Here is a 20,058-nt window from a genome sequence, read left to right on the forward strand (position 1 = left end):
ATAGCAAATGCAGCTCTTGACGTGGACACTCCACAGATAAAGTGTTTAACTTTGCTAGTAACGACAATATTATTGTCCCCAACAGTGAATACTCCGTATCAGCTCCTTACAAAGGATCCTGGTATCTGAAACATTGAGCTTTTTTAACTACAAATTTATTTTTTCGACAATACCATTAAAAATTTATTATCCTTCATAGCACCAGAGTCAGGGCTTTGCTAGACCAGGGTTTAGCCCAGGCTGATACCCGGGCTCACCCCTGTGTGTCCAGATGACGCACAGGAGATCCCGGGGTCAGGCAGGGGTCAACCCTCCCTTGCCCCGGGTTAACGGGCTCCACTTTTGGCCTGGTATTTCCGCAGTCCTGGGCTCAGACTGCGGAAGATCTAGCCCATTCCGTGGCTTTTCCCAGCTACGCGGCTTACTTGCACGTAGCCAGGAGAAGCCACGCACGGGGCGGGGGAGAGATTGCGGCTGGGGAGAGATCACGACCAGGGGAGGAGATCGGGGCCAGTGGGGAGATCGCGGCCAGGGTGAAAGATCGCGGGGCGGGGGAGCGGGTAAACCTTTTTTTAAAAAAACCAAACCCTTACCTTTGGCGCGCCTTTAAAAATAAAAAAATGGCGGACACGACGGGGCTTTCCTTTAGCCCGTCACGTCTGACATGTGGATTAGTGCAACAGTCCGCACTAGTTGCAGTGCGGGCTTGCCCCTCCACACGCCTGGATTTTAAGGTAGGTCTAGCAAAGCCCTTCATCTCTTCTCTCGTACCTCAAGTTACAGGAAGCCAGATTCCGGCTGGACATCAGGAAAAAACTTCCTGTTAGAGCAGCACAACAATGGAATCAGTTACCTAGGGAGGTTGTGGGCTCTCCCACACTAGAGGCAATCAAGAGGCAGCTGGACAACCATCTGTCAGGTATGCTTTAAGGTGGATTCCTGCACTGAGCAGGGGGGTTCACTTGATGGCCTTATAGGCCCCTTCCAACTCTATTATGATCCTATGATTCTATGAACTCCTGACCACTGCAATTGTGCTGGTTCGCAGCTCTCTTTGATATTCTGACAACCAGTAGATCGTAGTCATTGTTGTGAACTGCCTAGAAAGTGTCAGCTATTGAGAGGTATAGAAATTAGTAAAGAAATAAAAATAGTACATCCTAACATATAACATATGCTTACGCATAAGAGGAGTTCAAATGAGTAGCAAGACAAAGTAGCAACCAGTTGAACATTTGATTCTTTACAGGGAGAAGGAGATCTGACAATTTCTTATGTACGGATTAAAATAGTGGAGTCTTTCTTCAGTATTTCAAGGGCTTATATAGGACACTAAGACATCAAGTAAAAATTCTGTGCCAAATCTATTGTCAATATGATGTATGTCAAATATGTACTTAGTTATTGATTCTGCTTTGATTTTGTTGCTCTTCGTCATTACATTTGTTCTATTGCTGAACTTAATTGTTATACCTATTTTTGTAGCTCCTCTTCCTCAGTTGGTGATCAATAATAATAATAATAATAATAGAGTTGTACAGCGCTTCCAAATGTTCAAAGTGTTTTACGTGTATTATCAAGTTGTAATCTTTACAACAACCTGCTCTAAGTCAGCATTCTTAACATAATATAGCAGATGGGTTGCTAAGGCTTGCCTAAGCACATCTAGTGAGATCATGGCATGGACAAGGTTCAAACTGGGGACTCCTACATATAGCTCAATCTCTTATTACAAAATGCTCACCTCCAGCCCCCCTTCTGTGCCGTTTTTTAAAAAAGTATTATTCTGTGCAACTCCTACATAGGAGTTCTCATCTCCACTCTATTCAAAACAAAACAAAACAAAAAATAGCCTCAACCTAATTCAGTATTTTATGTAATTTGAAGTGAAATCTATCCAAATATTTTAATATGCATGAATAGCAAATGAGGCTCTACCCCCATCTGACAAATACAAAATATGGTACTAGATTGTGGTTATGGGAATGTTGTGATAAGGTAAAGATGTACAAGGGGCACAATGTTATTGACTGTGTGGAAAGGCACCAGATAAGTTTAACTATAAACAACTGAACCACCTCATTTACAGGCATAGTTTAAATAGAGACTGATGTATGTATGTCGTTCACATCTCTAAGTAAATGTCAATTACTTTATAAAAGAAAACTTTATAAAATGGTTCTAAAAGAGTCCTATTGGACTAGGCTGACCATATGAAAAGGAGGACAGGGCTCCTGTATCTTTAACAGTTGCATGGAAAAGGGGAGTTCAGCAGGTGTCATTTGTATATATGGAGAAACTGGTGAAATTCCCTCTTCATCACAACAGTTAAAAGCTGCAGGAGCTATACTAGAGTGAATAGATTTAAAAGAGGGCAGGGCACCTGCAGCTTTGACTGCTGTGATGAAGAGGGAATTTCACCAGGTTCTCCATATATACAAATAACACCTGCTGATCACTTTTCTATGCAACTGTTAAAGATACAGGAGCCCTGTCCTCCTTTTCATATGGTCACCCTATATTGGACAGTGAGTGTTTAGACATTGCATATTGGTTGCATGCTGAATGTCTCCTCTGCCCAAACATAACAGCATGATTTAACTAAGGCGATGCTGGCTGCAAACTTCTTCAGGTGGCCTTTGCCTGTCCTTCTCTTTTGTGAGGCAAAAATGCTCTTGTTATTTCTGGCAGTGGGGCCTCTGAGACTTGCCAGGTGATCAGGCAGTTGTGTTTGAGTCTCTGTGGGCGAGAAGCTCCAAGCTGACACACAAATCATCATGAGTTCTGACAAGCACAGCATGCTTTCCCAATGGTTGAAAGCAAAGAGCATACGAGAAACCCCAGAGCGGTTTAATCGGAAGGAGCCTGGTTTTGCCTAGAGGAATGCTTAGTGCATTACAGTGGCTGAGATGGAAGGAGGGAAAAGCATATATAGGAGCAGTAGTAAGAAGAAAAATACCTCACCCACCCACCAGCCCATAGCATCTCTCACACCTGGCAGATGGACGAAAGGGAGCAAAGAATCATAGAATAGCAGAGTTGGAAGGGGCCTACAAGGCCATCGAGTCCAACCCCCTGCTCAATGCAGGAATGGCAGCGAAGTGCTTCTATAAAACTGTTTATGCGGCAGGGTCTTGCTATTTACTGTTTTACTCTGTACAGCACCATGTACATTGATGGTGCTATATAAATAAATAATAATAATAATAATAATATCAGCCTTCATTTTTGTTATCCATGTATGAGTAAGAAGAAATGTGCTACTGTCATTGCAGGTCATCCACAGAGAGGCCTAGTGTGTAGGGTGACCATATGACAGGAAAAACTCAGATTTGTCAGGATTTTGGGTAACAAATCCAGGAGGGGGGAATTATGAAATATGAAGAAAAAACCGGATTTTCCCATCCTCCCCAGCCAAAGGGCAGATCTACTTTAATGGGAATTAACAAAAATGCTTATATCTCTGTCATTTTTAAAGATAAAGAGATGAAACTTGGCACAATGATAGCTCTTAGGTAGGGCTTTAGTCATACCAAATTTGAAGCATATCCATTCATCCATTCATTTTTAGTATTTTTTTTAGTATTTGAGGTTTTAAAATTAATTTTTTTTAAAAACTGTTATTTTTTAAAGATAAAGAGATGAAACTTGGCACCGTGATTGCTCTTAAGGAGGAATTTAACCATGCTAAGTTTGAAGCAGATCTGTTTATCCATTGACTTTTAGGAATTTTTTTTGAAGTTTGATGTTTTAGAATTAAATAAATAAATAAATATCATTTTTAAAGGCAAAGAGCTGAAATTTGGCACCATGATAGTTCTTAAGGAGGGATTTAGCCATGCCATGTTTGAAACAGATCCGTTCATTCATTGAGTGTTGTTTTTTTAATATTCAAGGGTTTAAAATTATTGTTTTCAAAAGCAGACACAAGTGCACAGCCCAGATGGACTGTCATGAGACTTTGGTAGAGAGAGGGAGGGAGGAAGATTGTTTGAGGCTGGAGGCTTTGGTTTGGCTGCAATGACTTAGAGAGAGAGACAACAGAGGCTGCACAGACAACCCAGAAAGTTCAAAGTTCAAAGACAACCCAGGAGTACAAAGTCTGGATATGCAAAGTGGTGCCAATGCACAAGCCTTGAGAAGCTAATGTATATAAGTGAGAAGTGTGAACGGGCGAAGTAGTATCTGCCACTCACAACACCCACCCTAAGGTTAGAGTAGCGAAACTTGTGACAATCATACACAAGGTTTTTTTTAGAAAAAAGAAATTTTAAAATAAAAAAGCCATCCAGCCATCCGGCTGGCTGGCTGGCAGCAAACCCTATTAACAGCAGCAGCAGCTTGCAGCGGAGTGAGGATACAGTCAGAAAAGATATTTGAGGGAAGGGGAGAATGTATCACCCAGAGTATAGCAAAAGCTTCAAAGTACAGCAAAAGCTACAGAAGTAGGAGTGAGTGAAGTTAATTTCAGATACATTGAATGTCTCACTTGTTCTTTATTTCAGCAATTTTAACAATAAGATGTTATGTAGAACAGATTTGTCTTAATTGTGTGCTGGAAAATCAGGCATGTGACCAAGGCTATGTTCAGGTGGGCACACACACCCCTTATTGCTGGACACGCCCCCTGGGGCCAGACATGCTGGTGGGCACACACCCTCGGGGGCTGACCATCTTGTCCTCCTTTTTGGTTTCCAAAATACGGTCACCCTAACTATGTTGCTTAATTTCATTGCACAGCTCGGCTGCAGCAAGCCAATAGCCAGTAAGAGTAAGGCTGAACTAATATGCAAACAGCAATTTTCTATCTACTAAGCAGGAAACATCAAGTGTTACTTATTTATTTCATCCAAAATTGCCATGCACATATATCTAAACAATTTTAACAATTAACCATAACAAGTTCCAAAGTCCAGGTGCAAAGTAAGCTGGCTGTAATCTATAAAACAAACGGAAGGGATGACAAAATATCCCCCTGGTGCAGAGGGCATATTTTGCTGTTGTCATTCTCCAATTTATTTCTACCCCATCCTTCAATCAATTTCCTACAGTGGCTTACACAAAATCTGGAAATACAACAAACGCTAGGGCCAGACTGAGAATTTCAACCCAGCTTTTTTGAATATTATCAAGAAGGATGCATGTGTGCGCGCGCATGCAAGTACATAGGAGGAGGAAACCTTCCTAAAGTCTGAAGGGATCTGCAAGTGTTCTGTTGGTGGGAGAGTTTCTTCTGAAGTGGCCTGAGGGGCTTCCTTCCCTGCTTTTAAACTTTACAGACCCAAATCCACCAATCCAAGCAGCCCTCTACCTAGCACTTTGAAAAACTAATTGCTAACGCCCCTGGAGGCAACCACTTCTTGTCACAGGAATGCCCCTGGGAATAATGCAATGTCGTCATGTAGCACAGCCTGGAGCTGCGGATTAGTTTGTGCAAAGAAATAACTCCTAGACCACTGTGTAAAACCTCTCTTACCAACCAAAAGTCAAGTTCAGTTTGGTTCCTCACAAAAACTCCCTTAAATAATGGACAGGCCTGAATAAAACCCACTTAAAACAAACACACGCATACCAAAAGCAACAACATGCATAAAAAACAGTATAACATCATAGACATCAAATAGAAACTTATAAAAAGCAGCATTAAAAACACCATGTACAAAAGGTGCTTGCTAGGCTTCCCCTATGGGCTGCTCTCATGCACAGTGAATACCACAAAATCATTATCATGAATAGAAAAATGAAAGGTAATCTTACTGGTAGACCACTAACCTTAAACACAACAATTTTAGTGACCAACCCGTAAATGCTTGTTACCTAAGACTGTAATGTAATGTAATGTATTTGCATTAAAATCCAGCACTTTGAAGCTTTCTTTCCCTTCTCCAGAGAGACTACAGCCTTTGAAAATATGCTTCTGTCTCTTAATGCTCCTCCTCCTCCTCCAGGCATTCTCAGATCTAAGAATCTATAGGCTTTGTTTTCCAGCACAGCACAGTTACTGACCACAATACTACAGACAATCATCACACAACTGGCACTTGCTATTTAATAAATGGAAACGGGGGGGGGGGGGGGCTGAATTAGAACAGGGCTACAGAAGGAGATTTAACCCTTTGCTCCAACCATGACTGTAAAAGATCCCCAACCGCCTTCACAGAACTGTTTCCAGTGTACCCTGGGAAAGGGAACAGGAATGAAACCAGCTTAAGTCTGTAACATAGACATGCTCATAGAAAAAAGAGGAACCACAAAAGTATAGTCAATGCATATGTTGAAGTGTGTTGTATGCTCTGTTGCTCAGATTTCTGAATACAGTCTGTATATTTAGGATCTGATTTTACGTATATAATATGTTTGCTCTCTGCAAAGTCTGTTGAAGGACTCTCTTGTGGTGTTATGCTTGAAGTTGAGTGTGTGGTTATTATCAATTCAAATTGTTTTTCCAGTCTTAGGAGGTAAACTATGGAATCCTATTTAAGCTACATCCCACATTTTCAGACTGTATTTACATCAATGAGTATTTAATACTAGTTGCCATAAGGGTGGATTTGATTTAAATCAATTTGATTTAAATCATGATTTAAATCACTACTCAGAAAGACTCGATTTAATCATGTGACTCCCCCCCCAAAAAAGTGCACTCTTCCTCGCTATATTTTACACAACTCAGAGTTACCAAAGACTCATTCTTGCTGGTATAATCTTAATATTTACAACCAGATGAAGGTTTCATTTTTAGATAACATCTTTTCAGATTAGTTTTACAGTTATATGATTTGGTTATACTATTAGAAACACATCATATATGAAATTATTGCGAGGTGAACTATCTCCAGTTTAATAGTTTAATCTTTCATACTTTATTGGAAGGAGAAAAATAATCTTACAGAAACCTCTGGAAGAGCATGACATTGTGAATGGATTAATGGAATTCATTTACCAAAAAAATTTAAACAGCCTCATGCTACATAATTAAAAACTAATTCTTATTTCATGATGAATAACCTTTGGTCTATAATGTATCTTAAATAGAAAACTATCTTTAGATAGTTTTTTCCTCAAAAAGCATTTTATTAAAAAAAATCCGATTTAAATCAAAAAAATCTGTTTTAATTTTTTAAAAATCAATTTTTTTTTGATTATTTAAAAAAAATCATTGATTTTTATCCACCCGGGTTGCCATCTTTCTCTCTATAGATGCTCATGAACCACAGGTGTTGACTAAGCAGCATAAATCTATGGGCATATTCTCTGAACTGAGGCATTCCGTAGGACACATAGATCCAGTTGGGTAGGATACTTTAGTAGCAGGTACTCATTTAATGTACACCAACTGCTGTTACAGATACAGCTTTGCTTTACTACAAACTAGTGATAGTACCAAACCTCATAACTACTTGGTTCAGAATATGAATTTGCCTAATTTATGATGCTGAGATGCAATACAAGTCAAACATTATTTCTCTCAGATGTTTTCCTACAGCTCAAAATGTAAGATGATTGTGTGCATAGGTAGAGAGAGTGCTTTTTAACCTGCATCTATTTATTGTCCATGTCCTGGACACCCATCGTTACTCAGATTGAACTAAGCAAACACCCTCAAACAAGACTTTAAACACTCCAGACAATTCTGGGCAAACAGAAGTAGTTCTAGAGTGAATAAATGGGCTATAAACTTCCTGCGCTTCCCTAAGTAATGAAAATCTCCCCAACTCTAATCAACCTGTAGTTGTTACAACAGCTTTCTATGGATTCTTTCAGGGCAAACTCCAGGTTTGAGTGGCCTCCCTCCTGTTCCCCTGTTGAGTTTACCTGGCAGGAGCAATCAGCAGCACTATATGGCTGGAGGCTGCCATTTTAATTTTCTATACTGCCCTGACATAACACTGTTCTGGGACATTGCGGGAAATTAAAATTAAAGCTCTCAGATTTAGCTCATTGCCAGAACAAAAAAGTAAAGTGGCCCTGACATCTGCCAAAAGTCAAGTGCCAGGGCCCTGACATCTGCCAAAGGGTGAAGGGCCCCCCTTACACCACACCTGAATTCTCTACTTATTGTTCTCCTGGTCTATTTTTCTTGACATAGACAGTTTATGTTGGAGTCCAAAAGAGTGACTCCTTGCAAAACCTCCTCAGTGTGCTAACTGCATATTTGCATATAGTACACTGAGGCCTTTGGGAGGAATGCTTTTCCCCTCTGTAAAAGATCACCAACCACCTTCACAAAACTACTGTTTCCAGTGTACCCTGGGAAAGGGAACAGGAATTAAACCAGCTTAAGTCTGTGACATAGACATGCTCATAGAGAAAAGAGGAACCACAGAAGTATAGTCTATGGCATGCATATGTTGAAGTGTGTTGTATGCTCCGTTGCTCAGATTTCTGAATATTGTCTGAAAATGTGGGATGTAGCTTAAGTAGGATTCCATAGTTTACCTCCCAAGACTGGAAAAACAATTTGAATTGATAATAACCACACACTCAACATCAAGCATAACACTGCAAGAGAGTCCTTCAACAGACTTTGCAGAGAGCAAACATATTATATAAATCAGATCCTAAATACACCAGCCAAACGTCTTTTTAATCTAAACATAGTGAGTTAATAGGATTTCCCCAAAATCTCAGAAATGAGAACTGTCTGCTGCTGAGGTTAAAAAAAGTTCCTCATGGTTCAGACCACTTGACCTTGCACGCTGTTATTCCAGTTATTAAAGTCACAAATTGCCTATAGATCAGATGTTACCATAGTGGTGATGGGGTATGAAACCTCACTTAACTCCCACTTACAATTTCTACAACTTCTCCACTGAGATTCCACCAGGCACTCTGACTACACTCTTATTATCATTCCTTTGGCTTTTCTTGTCTCATATATAATAAACCTTGTTGGTTGTATTTTAGAAAAACAACAGATTAAGAGGGGGAAAAACCCACACACCCCTAAGATACTGCAACAGTTTGCTGTCTAAACAGGCTAGAACAGAAGCTTTATATATACAGGCATGTTGTATGAGCTATTAAGATGCAAACAGACCAGTACAAATTTTGAGTTGACAAGAGTCTGTATTTATGATCAATGCGCTGGGTTCCATTTGGGTCTGGACTTCTTCAAGAAAAATATCTGCTTATTGGGTCATTTGTATTTTAATGACCTTTCTATGATGCTTTTGTAGCACACTAGTTAAAATGCCATGTTGAATAAGAGTGACTCTCTAATCTACGCCTTGCAGTGCCATAAAATGCACTGTCTGGGTTTTAAATCATCATATACAATAAAATAAAGTGTGTGTGTGTGTGTGTGTGTGTGTGTGTGTGTGTGTGTGTGAGAGAGAGAGAGAGAGAGAGAGAGAGAGAGAGAGAGAGAGAGGCCTTAGCTAGACCTACCTGTTAGTCCATGACAGAGGGGTGAAGATCTTGCGATGGTTTTATCGTAAAATCCCCCCTCTGTTTACATGCGGCGTGTGATGACCTCAGAGGGAGAAGTGTTGCGCCCGCCATTTTTAAAATTTTCTTAAAAAGCCAGCACTCACTAGCTCTTGTGCGCAAAAGTTTTTTTAATATATATATATATATATATATATATATATATATATATATGTATTACCCACTCCCCCAACCCCAACCCCCATGGGCACAGTGCTCCTGAGGAACTCTGCGCCCATGCGCGGGTTCCAGCTCTTCGTGAGTAACCATGAGGAGCCGGGACAAACTGTGGCGAGATCCCGGGGCAAGGGAGGGATCATGCCTCCCTGATCCTGGGATCCCCTGGGATCACCCCGGGATTTTGCTCTGTCTAGCTATGGCCAGAGAAGCCATAGCTAGATGAGGGCTTATACCAGGGATTGTCCCAGGATCATCCCTGTGTGTCCACATAATAATTATCCCTGGAAGAAGGGAGGGATGATGATGATGATGATGATTTATTGCATTTTTATACCGCCCAATAGCCGAAGCTCCCTGGGCAGGTCACAAAAACTAAAACAATTCAAAGTGTAAAACAAACAGTATGAAAACATGATATAAAATACACATTAAACGAATTATAACATACCATAGATGATTAAAACATCCTGAAAACATTCTAAAATTTCACTGGATAAGCCTGCCGGAATAGATCAGTCTTTATTGCTTTTTTAAATGCTAAAAGATTGTCAAGTTGACGAATATCCTCTGGCAGGCCATTCCACAGTCTGGGAGCAGCAGAAGAGAAGGTCCTCTGGGTAACAGTTGTTAATCTAGTTTTTGCTAGCTGAAGTGGATTCTTCCCAGAGGACCTGAGTGTGCGGGGTGGATTGTACGGGAGAAGGCGATCCCACAGGTAGCCTGGACCCAAACCATGTAGGGCTTTAAAGGTAATAACCAATACTTTGTACTTCGCCCGGAAACTAATTGGCAGCCAGTGAAGAGATTTTATAACTGGTGTAATGTGGTCACCCCTAGGTGTACCAGTGACCAGCCTGGCTGTGATATTTTGGATTAATTGAAGTTTCCGGACTAGGCACAGAGGTAGCCCCATGTAAAGCGCATTACAGAAGTCAAGCCTCGAAGTTACCAGTGCGTGCACTACCGTCTTTAGGTCTTCCAACTCTAGGAAGGGGCGCAGCTGTCGTATCAGCCGAAGCTGATAGTAGGCACTCCTGGCCGTCGCATCTATCTGGGCTGTCATTTGGAGCGACGGATCCAGAAGCACCCCCAAGTTGCGAACACAGTCTTTCAGGGGGAGGGTAACCCCATCCAGAACCGGTTAACACACCTCCAAACCTAGGTTGTGGCCTTTGACAGCGAGCACCTCCGTCTTGTCTGGATTCAGCTTCAGTTTGTTTTTCCTCATCCAGCCCATTACCGCCTCCAAGCATTCATTCAGAGGAGACACACTATCCTTAGCTGACGCTGTTATTGAAGGCATAGAGAAATATATTTGGGTGTCATCACCATACTGATAGCACCCCGCCCCATGCCTCCGGATGATCTCTCCCAGCGGTTTCATGTAAATATTAAATAGCATTGGGGAAAGGAAGGCACCTTGCGGTACACCGCACAGCAACTCCTTTTTTGAGGAGCAGCTATCCCCAAGCATCACCATCTGGAACCTGCCTGAGAGGTAGGACTGGAACCACCGAAGGACAGTGCCTCCATTTCCCTGGGATTTTGCTCTACCTTTGCAGCCCGGTTTTTCCGTGGTCCCGGGCTGATCCCAAGACATGTGGCCAGGCGTCACGGTTTGTCACAGTTCCTCATGAGGAGCTGGGAACCGTGCATGGGCCACAGAGCTCCTCAGGAGTTCTGCGCCCATCGGGGATGGAGTGGGGTGAGCAGGGAAATTATTATTATTATTAAAAACTACCTTTGAGTGCACAAGCGCTTCTTCCTCTTTTTTTAAAAACAAAATGGCGGCTTGACATCCTCTCCCTCCAAGGTTGCCGCGCACCACATGTAAACAGAGGGGGAGATTGCGTGATAAAAATATCGCAAAATCCTCACCCCTCCGTCATGCTAGACCAGGTAGGTCTAGCTGAGGCCAGAGAGAGAGAGAGAGAGAGAACACTAAATTATAGGATACAAATGCATGCCAGAAAAGAGTGGATATTGACTAAAATACAGAAACTGGAAAGAAATGTAAATTTAATACTTGAATCAATGTCTCCTTCTTTGTTACTCAGCTGTATTTGACTCGAGTACGAAATAGTATTTATGGCTAATTATGCATTAATTACACAACCCTGGGGTCATAGGAAACATAGAAAATACCCCTTAGGCTAGATCTACACCTTATATCAAATCATAACAAATGTGGAATAAAAAGCTGGAAACAACACTATGGCCCCGTTCAGACAACATGCTAAACCATGCTGCATTAACCTTAATGCATCCCATTAACCATTTTGTGGTTAAGCAGCATGGTTTAGCGTGTTGTCTGAACGGGGCCACAGAAAGCAATATATGGAATGTGGATTGTGCCCAAACGGTTATCACTGCACTTCAATACAGCTAGGTCTAGCCTTAGAGATGAAGCAATGATCATGGAGGGCGTTTCCCCCACCCAATTTCAGAAGGCCCCCACAACTCCCTCTAAGAGGTTGGAATTCCAATCTTGCAGAGAGGGGTGTGTGTGCTGAGGAGAGTGGTTGCAGATCCAAAGGATCTACAGCCCTCTCAGCCCCGAACCACTCCCCCAACATGGGGAAACATCCAGACCAGCTCAACAGTCTGGTATAAACAATGGGAGGAAATAATTTCTTCTCCATTCATGGGCAGAGAAAAAAATACTGGAACCCTCACTTCCATCCACGCTTCCACTCTACTGGTTCTTGTCGTCAGGGCATAGGAAAGATCGGAGCGCCTCCGATATTTAAGGCTCTGCTGAAAGAGCGTAAGAGTGCTGTCTTAATTATCTAGTCCCAATATCCTACTGTAACTCAGCCAAAGTATGTGAAATGGAAATAATTGCATATTTTGTCCTGTTTACAGTGGCTTCCATTTCTCTCCTCTTCCTCTGTTGTTTGCTTGTCACTGTAAGCTCCCTGGGGTAGGAATCCGTCAAACCTGGTTTTTGTAAAATGCTATGTAACAGATAGCACTGTGTAAATGTTAACAGTAGTTGTAAATAATACAGTGTACCTAATAACACATTTGCACTAGTGCATCTTTCTCTGATTCTGGAATAATTTCTCAGTATAGCATCATGTTTTGTGGCATGCTAATGCAGAAGACGGTGCATGTCATAATAAGACCTGACCCACCAAACTGAAGGCAGCTCACTCACCATGCACAGTGGACGGGCAGAATTTTGAGAAACCTGGTTTTGCTACCTATCTGGGAATGCAAAGGCACAGAAATTGCCAGCCACCCTCTAAGCCACAATAAGTAGCTGATAGGATGCTTTCAAGTTTTGCAGGTCTATGATAAGCATTTATTTCCCAAATGCAGCAAGCAGCCATTTGCTAGTGCAAGTAGAAAATCAGTTCAATCCTATGAATGTTTACTGCATTCAGTGAAGCTTACTCCCTAGTAAATGAGTTTAGGATTACAGTCCTAGCACTTTTTGAATGTCTGTAATTCAGCAAAAGTACAAGGTTGCTTTTATGTTCAGGAGTAATTTAATTGTGGTCCCTAATTTAATTAGTACAAATAACTGTATAGTTTATACAGGTGGAGGCAGAAAGTGATAGAAATAAATTTTATTTATTTATTTATTTATTTATTTGTATTGGTAGCACTTGGGGTTGCTGGTCGAATGAAGTGCAGCGGCTTTCGCACTTACTATCTCCAGGGAGCTCTTTTGACAAATCTGCCACAGAACCTCAGCAAGTTCCAAATGATTTTAAGACATGTTCTGGGGTGCAAACATAATTCATGTGGGTCTCACTATTGAACGAAGCTGTGCCCCAGAACACACCTAGTGCACTTCTACAGCTTCTCAGTGCAGAGGAAGTTCAGTAGTAGTGGGCCAAGCTGTGTTTTAGGAAAGGTTGTTTGTCTTTATACATATTCTCATTGAGATGCCCCAGATAAGGAAACCCCTGGGGGTCCCCAGAACACAGCCTGATCTACTGAAGCTTTCTCCAACGCAATATTGATCTACTGCAGCCTTCTCCAACCTGTCACCCTCCACATGCTTTGGGTTACAACTCCCAAATGACATACTGGCGTTTGTAGCCCAGAACATCTGGAAGGCACCAGTCTGGGGAAAGCTGATGTAATGATATCAAGGACTACAAGAGCATCATGCTACTATTATGGACTGCACAGAAGCACTTCTCTCACTTACAAGAAGCCACCTTTTCTGCCATAGTAAACTAAATGCTTGATTGAGTGCATATTATGACGATTAGAAAACTCTGGTACTGGTAGAACTCTAAAGCTGGAGATTTTAACTTAAAACAGCTTCACATATTTACCATCAACACCACAACTCTAGAAAGGCACAATGGGTATTTAATGGGTGGGGGGGGGAAGCACTAGAATCCACTTCAGGCATTTTGGTGGGATAGTGGAAAAAGAAGTGTTGTGGAAATGCTACAGTTTTATAGTACTATAAATCAAAGCATCTAATATCATTATTGTATATACAGTGTGCTGGCTGTTTTGTGCACTACTTGATTTCTGGTTTACAAAGCCTTCTGATATGCTGGTGTTCCTTCCTAAATACCTCTTCTTTCAACAGAGTTCTTTAGAATATAGTATGTGACAAAACTACATATTCTGACAAATTAGAGCATCAAAAAGTAAAGCATGTAGCCATTCAGGCATGTAAAAATCATCACTATGAAAAAGGCAAACAAGCATTTCAAATGTCTGGCAAGAGGGTGTGTTCTCATCCTCAGTACAAATTGCTCCGTTCTGCCAAGGAGCAGGACCTCTGTTGTCTCATTTGGAAGAGATTTAGTAATCTCTCTGCTGCCAGCTTTTAAGCTACACAGAATGGATGGTGAACTCCTAAGGTTTGTTATAGCAGTCACCACTCACATTCATTTAAACATCTACAGTTTACGGGATTTTAATGTGCTGCTGTTGATTCAGAACAAGACAAAAAGTGGTATGTTCTCAATCATAACCAAGCAGCAGATTTTCTGCAGAAAGCATTTTTGTGAACAAGAGCAGTATGTGACATTTCAAAAGCTGTAAGAGACTGGTCCATCTGTGTGATGATACAAAATGATCACCATATGGATTCAAGACAAAAATGTGTTCTCAGTCACTAGTCTAACATTATACAACAAAAACAACACAATCATATACATGCCTACTCAGAAGTAAATAGGACTTACTTACAGGTAAGGGTGTACAGGAGTGCTCTGCCTACAAGGGTCTACGTTACACGTTTGGAAGCATCACAGTTATGTGAGAAGAAATTCATTTTGCGTATGTATATTACTACCATCTTTTCTATCTCAGAAGAATATAAAAATTCCCAGGAGAGTAAGAAACACCCAGCGTAAGCCAATGTCGACTGCCAATACACACGTACTGTAAGTTGTATACAATCTATTTCCTAGTGCTGAAATGCTCCATTTCTGTGATATGTATCCGAATACCACCATACTCATTCCAAACACATGCAGGACTGAGCATGTGTTTCTTTCCACTCAATCACCAGCCAATCTGCTGGGCAAGAATGAAGTGGGATGGAAACATGATTGGCTGCTACCATATGACCCAGGTCTTAAGGCGCATACTGTGACAGCTTATAGGCTTTTATCATACAAAAGTGGCATCCATGCCACTAGTAGTATGTGCACTAATTTTTTTATCACTTGTTATGAAGTTTTTTTCTGAATTTTGGCTTCAGATAAACCCATTTAACCAAATCAATACAATCTCTGACACATTTAAAAGCCACAAAATATTAATCAAAATCACTATTTTGGCTGTTGCTGTTTCAATCTGGTAACAACGTTGCATTTCATTAACATTTTCTTTCCCCACAAATCTATCTAAAATTATTTCCTGGCCCCCTTTAAGGGTGTATAACCTCTTTTAAGTGAAGCCCCTTTTTACAGGATTCTCTTTCCTGTAGGGTAAGGTGTGCCTCCAATACACATTCTTAGGGAGCCTCTCTCCCCCCACTCATAGCTGGCATTCAGGTGGTGGCAGTACTCAATTGTGAGCCATTTTGCAGCCTTGATGATGGTGTCATTTTTTTTTTTGGTTTGAAAATGAGTCTATTTCCTAGCAACACATGTCTGTAAACATGTTCAGCTGAATGCATTCACAGAACCCTCTCAAGACACTTGTGCTCAATGTGCAAAGGTCCAACGGGGTACTATGTGCTCAGAAATGCTGGGGGTTGGGCTTACATGCATCCCCATGTACCCCTACGCAATTTAGCCCTACACACAAACTTGGGCATGTCTACACAAAGGGTTTGCCCCAGGGTGGCTTCGCAGAAGTGGCACGTCAGCTACATGATGCAGCCACCAGTGTGAAGCCATCCAGGGGCAAACCCTGGAAACTCTGCTGAAAATATTGGGCACTTACCCTGACTTTTCTTGGCAGGGGAGACTTCCCTGATTGGTCACCATGGGCTGAACAGGGAAGGGGGCAGCCCCTCACCTCTGTAAAAATAATAATGAAAAAATGGGGAGGAGTATCTGCGCAGATACAGATAATAAAAATAGAGGGGGGGGACGGGAAGCCAGAGGGAGGAGAGGTGGTTCGCCTGGCGTTCCTCTCCTTGAGTCCTCCTCAGGCTGCTTCGTCCCTTTCCCCTCCCTGATTTTTTTAAAAAATATAATCTGTATCTGCGCAGCTGGACAGATACATGTAATAATTTTTTTAGAAGGGGGAGTAGTGCCCCCTTCTCCCCCCCCCCCGTTGTTTTTTTTTTTTTTTTTTGTATTTGTATAGAGCAGGAAAAGTTCACACTTGTGTTCCTTTCCATGCAGATGCCAGGAAGGAATGCAAGTGCAGAAGCCAGGTGCCTTGCGGTGCCAAAGCACCTCCATCAAGACTGGGGCCTGGTGAACTCCTTCATGGGGCTATGGCCAAACTTGATTGTCTAGGTTCTAAACTCTAGGAAGAAAGTTATTCTTCAGACAAAACATGATGCCACACAACAGCTTTTAGGAGACTTCTGGTGCCCCTAAAAGTCTCTTCTTCATGCCAAAAATGTTCATTTGGTTTGGTCCTAGGTTATAATAAAATTGAAGAAAATCAAAACAAAACTCTGTGAGTAGATGCTGTAAACAACCATTTAAGTTTGGTTTAAGTTTCTTTTTTTCTTTTTCTTTTTAAAAAGAAAGAATTCCTAGAATTTCAGATTTACTTTACTTTCTCTATGTACATTTTATTTTGAATACCAAAATCCATCTCTTGGCTTACAAACATAATGTATATGACTCTCAACACAGTCTAGTTCATAGCTGAAACAACAATATACAGATATGGATGCTAAAAAGAAGCCACAATAGGAATAATAGAAGTGGTAAAATAGATTTTTTTTGAAGGATAATAACAACGCTGTGCAAACCATCCTAAAGAGGAGTCCCAAATAAATATGCACAGTTGGTTTATTTACATGTATGTTACCAATGCGTGTAGACCAATAACAAAGAAGTGACACCAAAGACAAGCAATTTTACCAGTTTCAACCTCAGTTAATTTGTTCTGCAAATTTTGACTTCAACTAAGAAAGAAGAAGAATCTAAAAGATCCCAATTTATGAAAGCTACAGAAAAATCTATCCCTAACTAGGTTTACATTTGCTTAACCTTTCACTTGGCAACAGTCTCATTCGTCTACATTTGAAACAATAAAAGGCCTATAATCAATTATTACCATGGCCCATACAAGTCCATGGTTCTGTCTCTTACCTGTAATCTGACTCTGTCCTTGTGGATTAAAAGGGCTTGGTGCAGAGTTCAGAGGGGGCCGTGGGCTCTGAGTCGGGACCCCTACTCTCATACTGGGATGAGGAATGCGCCCTAAATCACTGAGACGCTCAGAGAACAAACTAGGTTTAGAGTCATCAAGCTTCTGTCTGTGCCCTGGAAACAGCAAATCATAAAATAAAAGTGTTGTTAGCATGACTGAACAATGTATTATTAAATAGCTTTTTTTTACCATTGCAAGGGCTAAATAAGTTTTAGATTTAACCTGGGACTGGTGCAGGCAGTGAAGTACGGCCCCAGCTTCATCTGTTACAATATTCCTATATGGAGGGTACTTATGTCCTTATCCTTACATATGAATAAATCGCTGGACAGTCTTTACAGCAATTTACCTGAGTGCAAGATCATTACAAGTGAATGTTGTAACCCGTATAGCATCCCTTGGAATCTACCATCATAAATTATAATGACTATGTGGTAAATGTGTAAATTTTTCAGGAAGCCTGAGCACAGTGGGAACATCGGAAAACAGGGAGAATTATTCCACAGCAATCCCGTTTATTAGAAAATAAAACTAGGCAGCTAAAATTTATAAAACAAAACCTCCCAAACTCTTTACTTAGGTCTTTACTCTGTAAACCTGCAAAAGGAAAGGAAAGGGGGAGGGGAAATAGCCATGTCACTTCAATCCAGACTCCTTGAACGAGGAGGAAGAGGAGGAGGGCATATTGTCAAGGGAAAGAATGACAAAGCTACCCTTTGATGTAGCTGTTGGCCTCCATAGGTTTCCTCAGCTATCCCATTTCAACCTTCTGTTTGCAAGTTTTCTTGCCTGGTTCAAACAATTTTACAGTGCACTCCTAAATTTAATTGGACTTATTCCCGGGTAACTGTAAGGGATCACAGCCTAAATCCTTTTGTCTCATATATATATATATATATATATATATATATATATATATATATATCCCTTTTAGAATTTGTACAGTTTTATCATGTGTCTGGCATAATATAGCATCGAGGAGGGTATTCATCAAATGCAGTTGATAATGCTCTTTTCTGTTCTTCCTTGAATGTGTTTAAATATGTCCCTGGATGCTGTTAGACTGTTAGGGTTTCATTTTGGATTTCCTTTTCTTTTTTCGAGGGGACGGAGTGGGGTAATGACCACTATAGTAATATAGGGTATTAGAATAGTAACAAGACAGACTTTCAACAAAAAATTACCGCGTATCTTCACCTCCAGCAGGAGTGGTCCTACCCTATTCAACATGAGCATTCTATTTCCTCCTCACCCGCCCGCCCCATATTTAACATTTTCCTTTCCCAAATGAAACTCAATGTTTTGTGGCTACTGAATGTTGAGTGTCAGTCCTAGTTGGGCTGGGCAGGAGGTGTTAGATGTGTGTGCTCCCTTAGAGGGTTTTTTAAAAAATGTATTTTTGTACTTCTACAAACCTCAGGGTTCCCTCCCTCTTATTTTTCATTGGCCCTATTTTGGCTGCATTTCCGTTGACACTAACCACTGGAGTTCACTATTAGAGAGAGTGATAGGCAGCATGTTCTCAGACACATGAATTTGACCTGTATAACTATCAAATGCTTCCTTCCAAGGCATCTGCGTAAACAAGTAAAAGAAACATAAATTTTAAATAGCATCTTAGATTATTCTTTCACGAGAACCTGAAGCTTACTAAAGAATAGAACTGTAACCCTAGCCTTAATGACATTTGGCTTTACTTGTAAGTGCTCCCTCTCTACCCATACATATGTACACAGAACGACGTGTTAATAAAGCTAGGTGTTGGATGTCATTTATGAACACGGGCCTATGTGCACACAATACAATACATGCAGCCATTATTTGCTAGATCTCTACCTCATAAGAATTATTATTATTATTATTATTATTTATTTATATAGCACCATCAGTGAGCCCTGCTGGAGCAGGCCTCAGGAAAACTACATTTCCTGAGGGCTGCAAACAGGCTTGAATATTGCTATTCAGCTCATCAAGTGCCAGAGAAGAAGGAAGACTGGTTGACAGAAAATCTAAACAAGAGAATTATTTCGGGGTGTGTGTGTAGTTGAAATGACCACCATACATTTGAGGCGAGCATTTTTATTTCCCAAGAATCACACTTCCAAATACACACCCTGCATCTTTTTTCTATACTAAACAACCTCAAATACTAGAGGTACAAGTGATTTTTATGGCATGGGGTGCCTTTCACCAGGGTAAGCTGGTAAGCCAACAACATCTCTACCTGAATGGCGATAGCCTGGCCTTACTGATTCATGCCCTGAAAACACATTGCTCAGATGACTACAATGCATTGTGTGTGGGGCTGTCTTTGAAGACGGTCCAGAAATTTCAGTTAGTACAAAATATGGTGCCACCAGTAGTGACTGAAATTGGGCATTACAATCATGTTACACCAGTATTGCATCATCTTCACTGGTACAGGTTCGTTTTCAGGTTCCAATCAAAGTCCTGGTTTTAACCTATGAAGTCCTTCATGGTTTAAGGCAACAATATCTGAAGGACCATCTTTTCCCATATGCTCTGAGATCAAAATCCAACACTGTGCTCTGAATGCCCTCCCTCAAATACTGAAATTCAACAAAAGGCTACTTGTGAAGTGGGCTTTTTCTGTGGTGGCCCTCCAATGGTGGAATGCTGTTCTCAGTGAGGGCTGCCTGGTACAGATCTTTTCATTCT

The 20,058-nt window shown here is 41.0% G+C and overlaps 1 protein-coding gene across 8 annotated transcripts in view; it reads right to left on the bottom strand.

Annotated features, from left to right (window-relative positions):
* RUNX2 (RUNX family transcription factor 2) overlaps window positions 1-20,058 on the bottom strand; it is a 346,128-nt gene that overhangs the window by 146,951 nt on the left and 179,119 nt on the right. For 5 of the 8 annotated variants that reach the window (XM_063115932.1, XM_063115930.1, XM_063115935.1 and 2 more), the window contains one exon: window positions 17,319-17,492. The exons of the other annotated variants lie outside the window; for them this stretch is intronic. In XM_063115932.1, coding sequence (XP_062972002.1) covers window positions 17,319-17,492 — 174 coding nt within the window. The remainder of the gene's footprint in view (window positions 1-17,318; window positions 17,493-20,058) is intronic. 8 annotated transcript variants of the gene reach the window in all.

The sequence above is a fragment of the Elgaria multicarinata genome, chromosome 2 (assembly GCF_023053635.1).
Source record: "Elgaria multicarinata webbii isolate HBS135686 ecotype San Diego chromosome 2, rElgMul1.1.pri, whole genome shotgun sequence".
NCBI classification, from domain to species: Eukaryota; Metazoa; Chordata; class Lepidosauria; order Squamata; family Anguidae; genus Elgaria; species Elgaria multicarinata.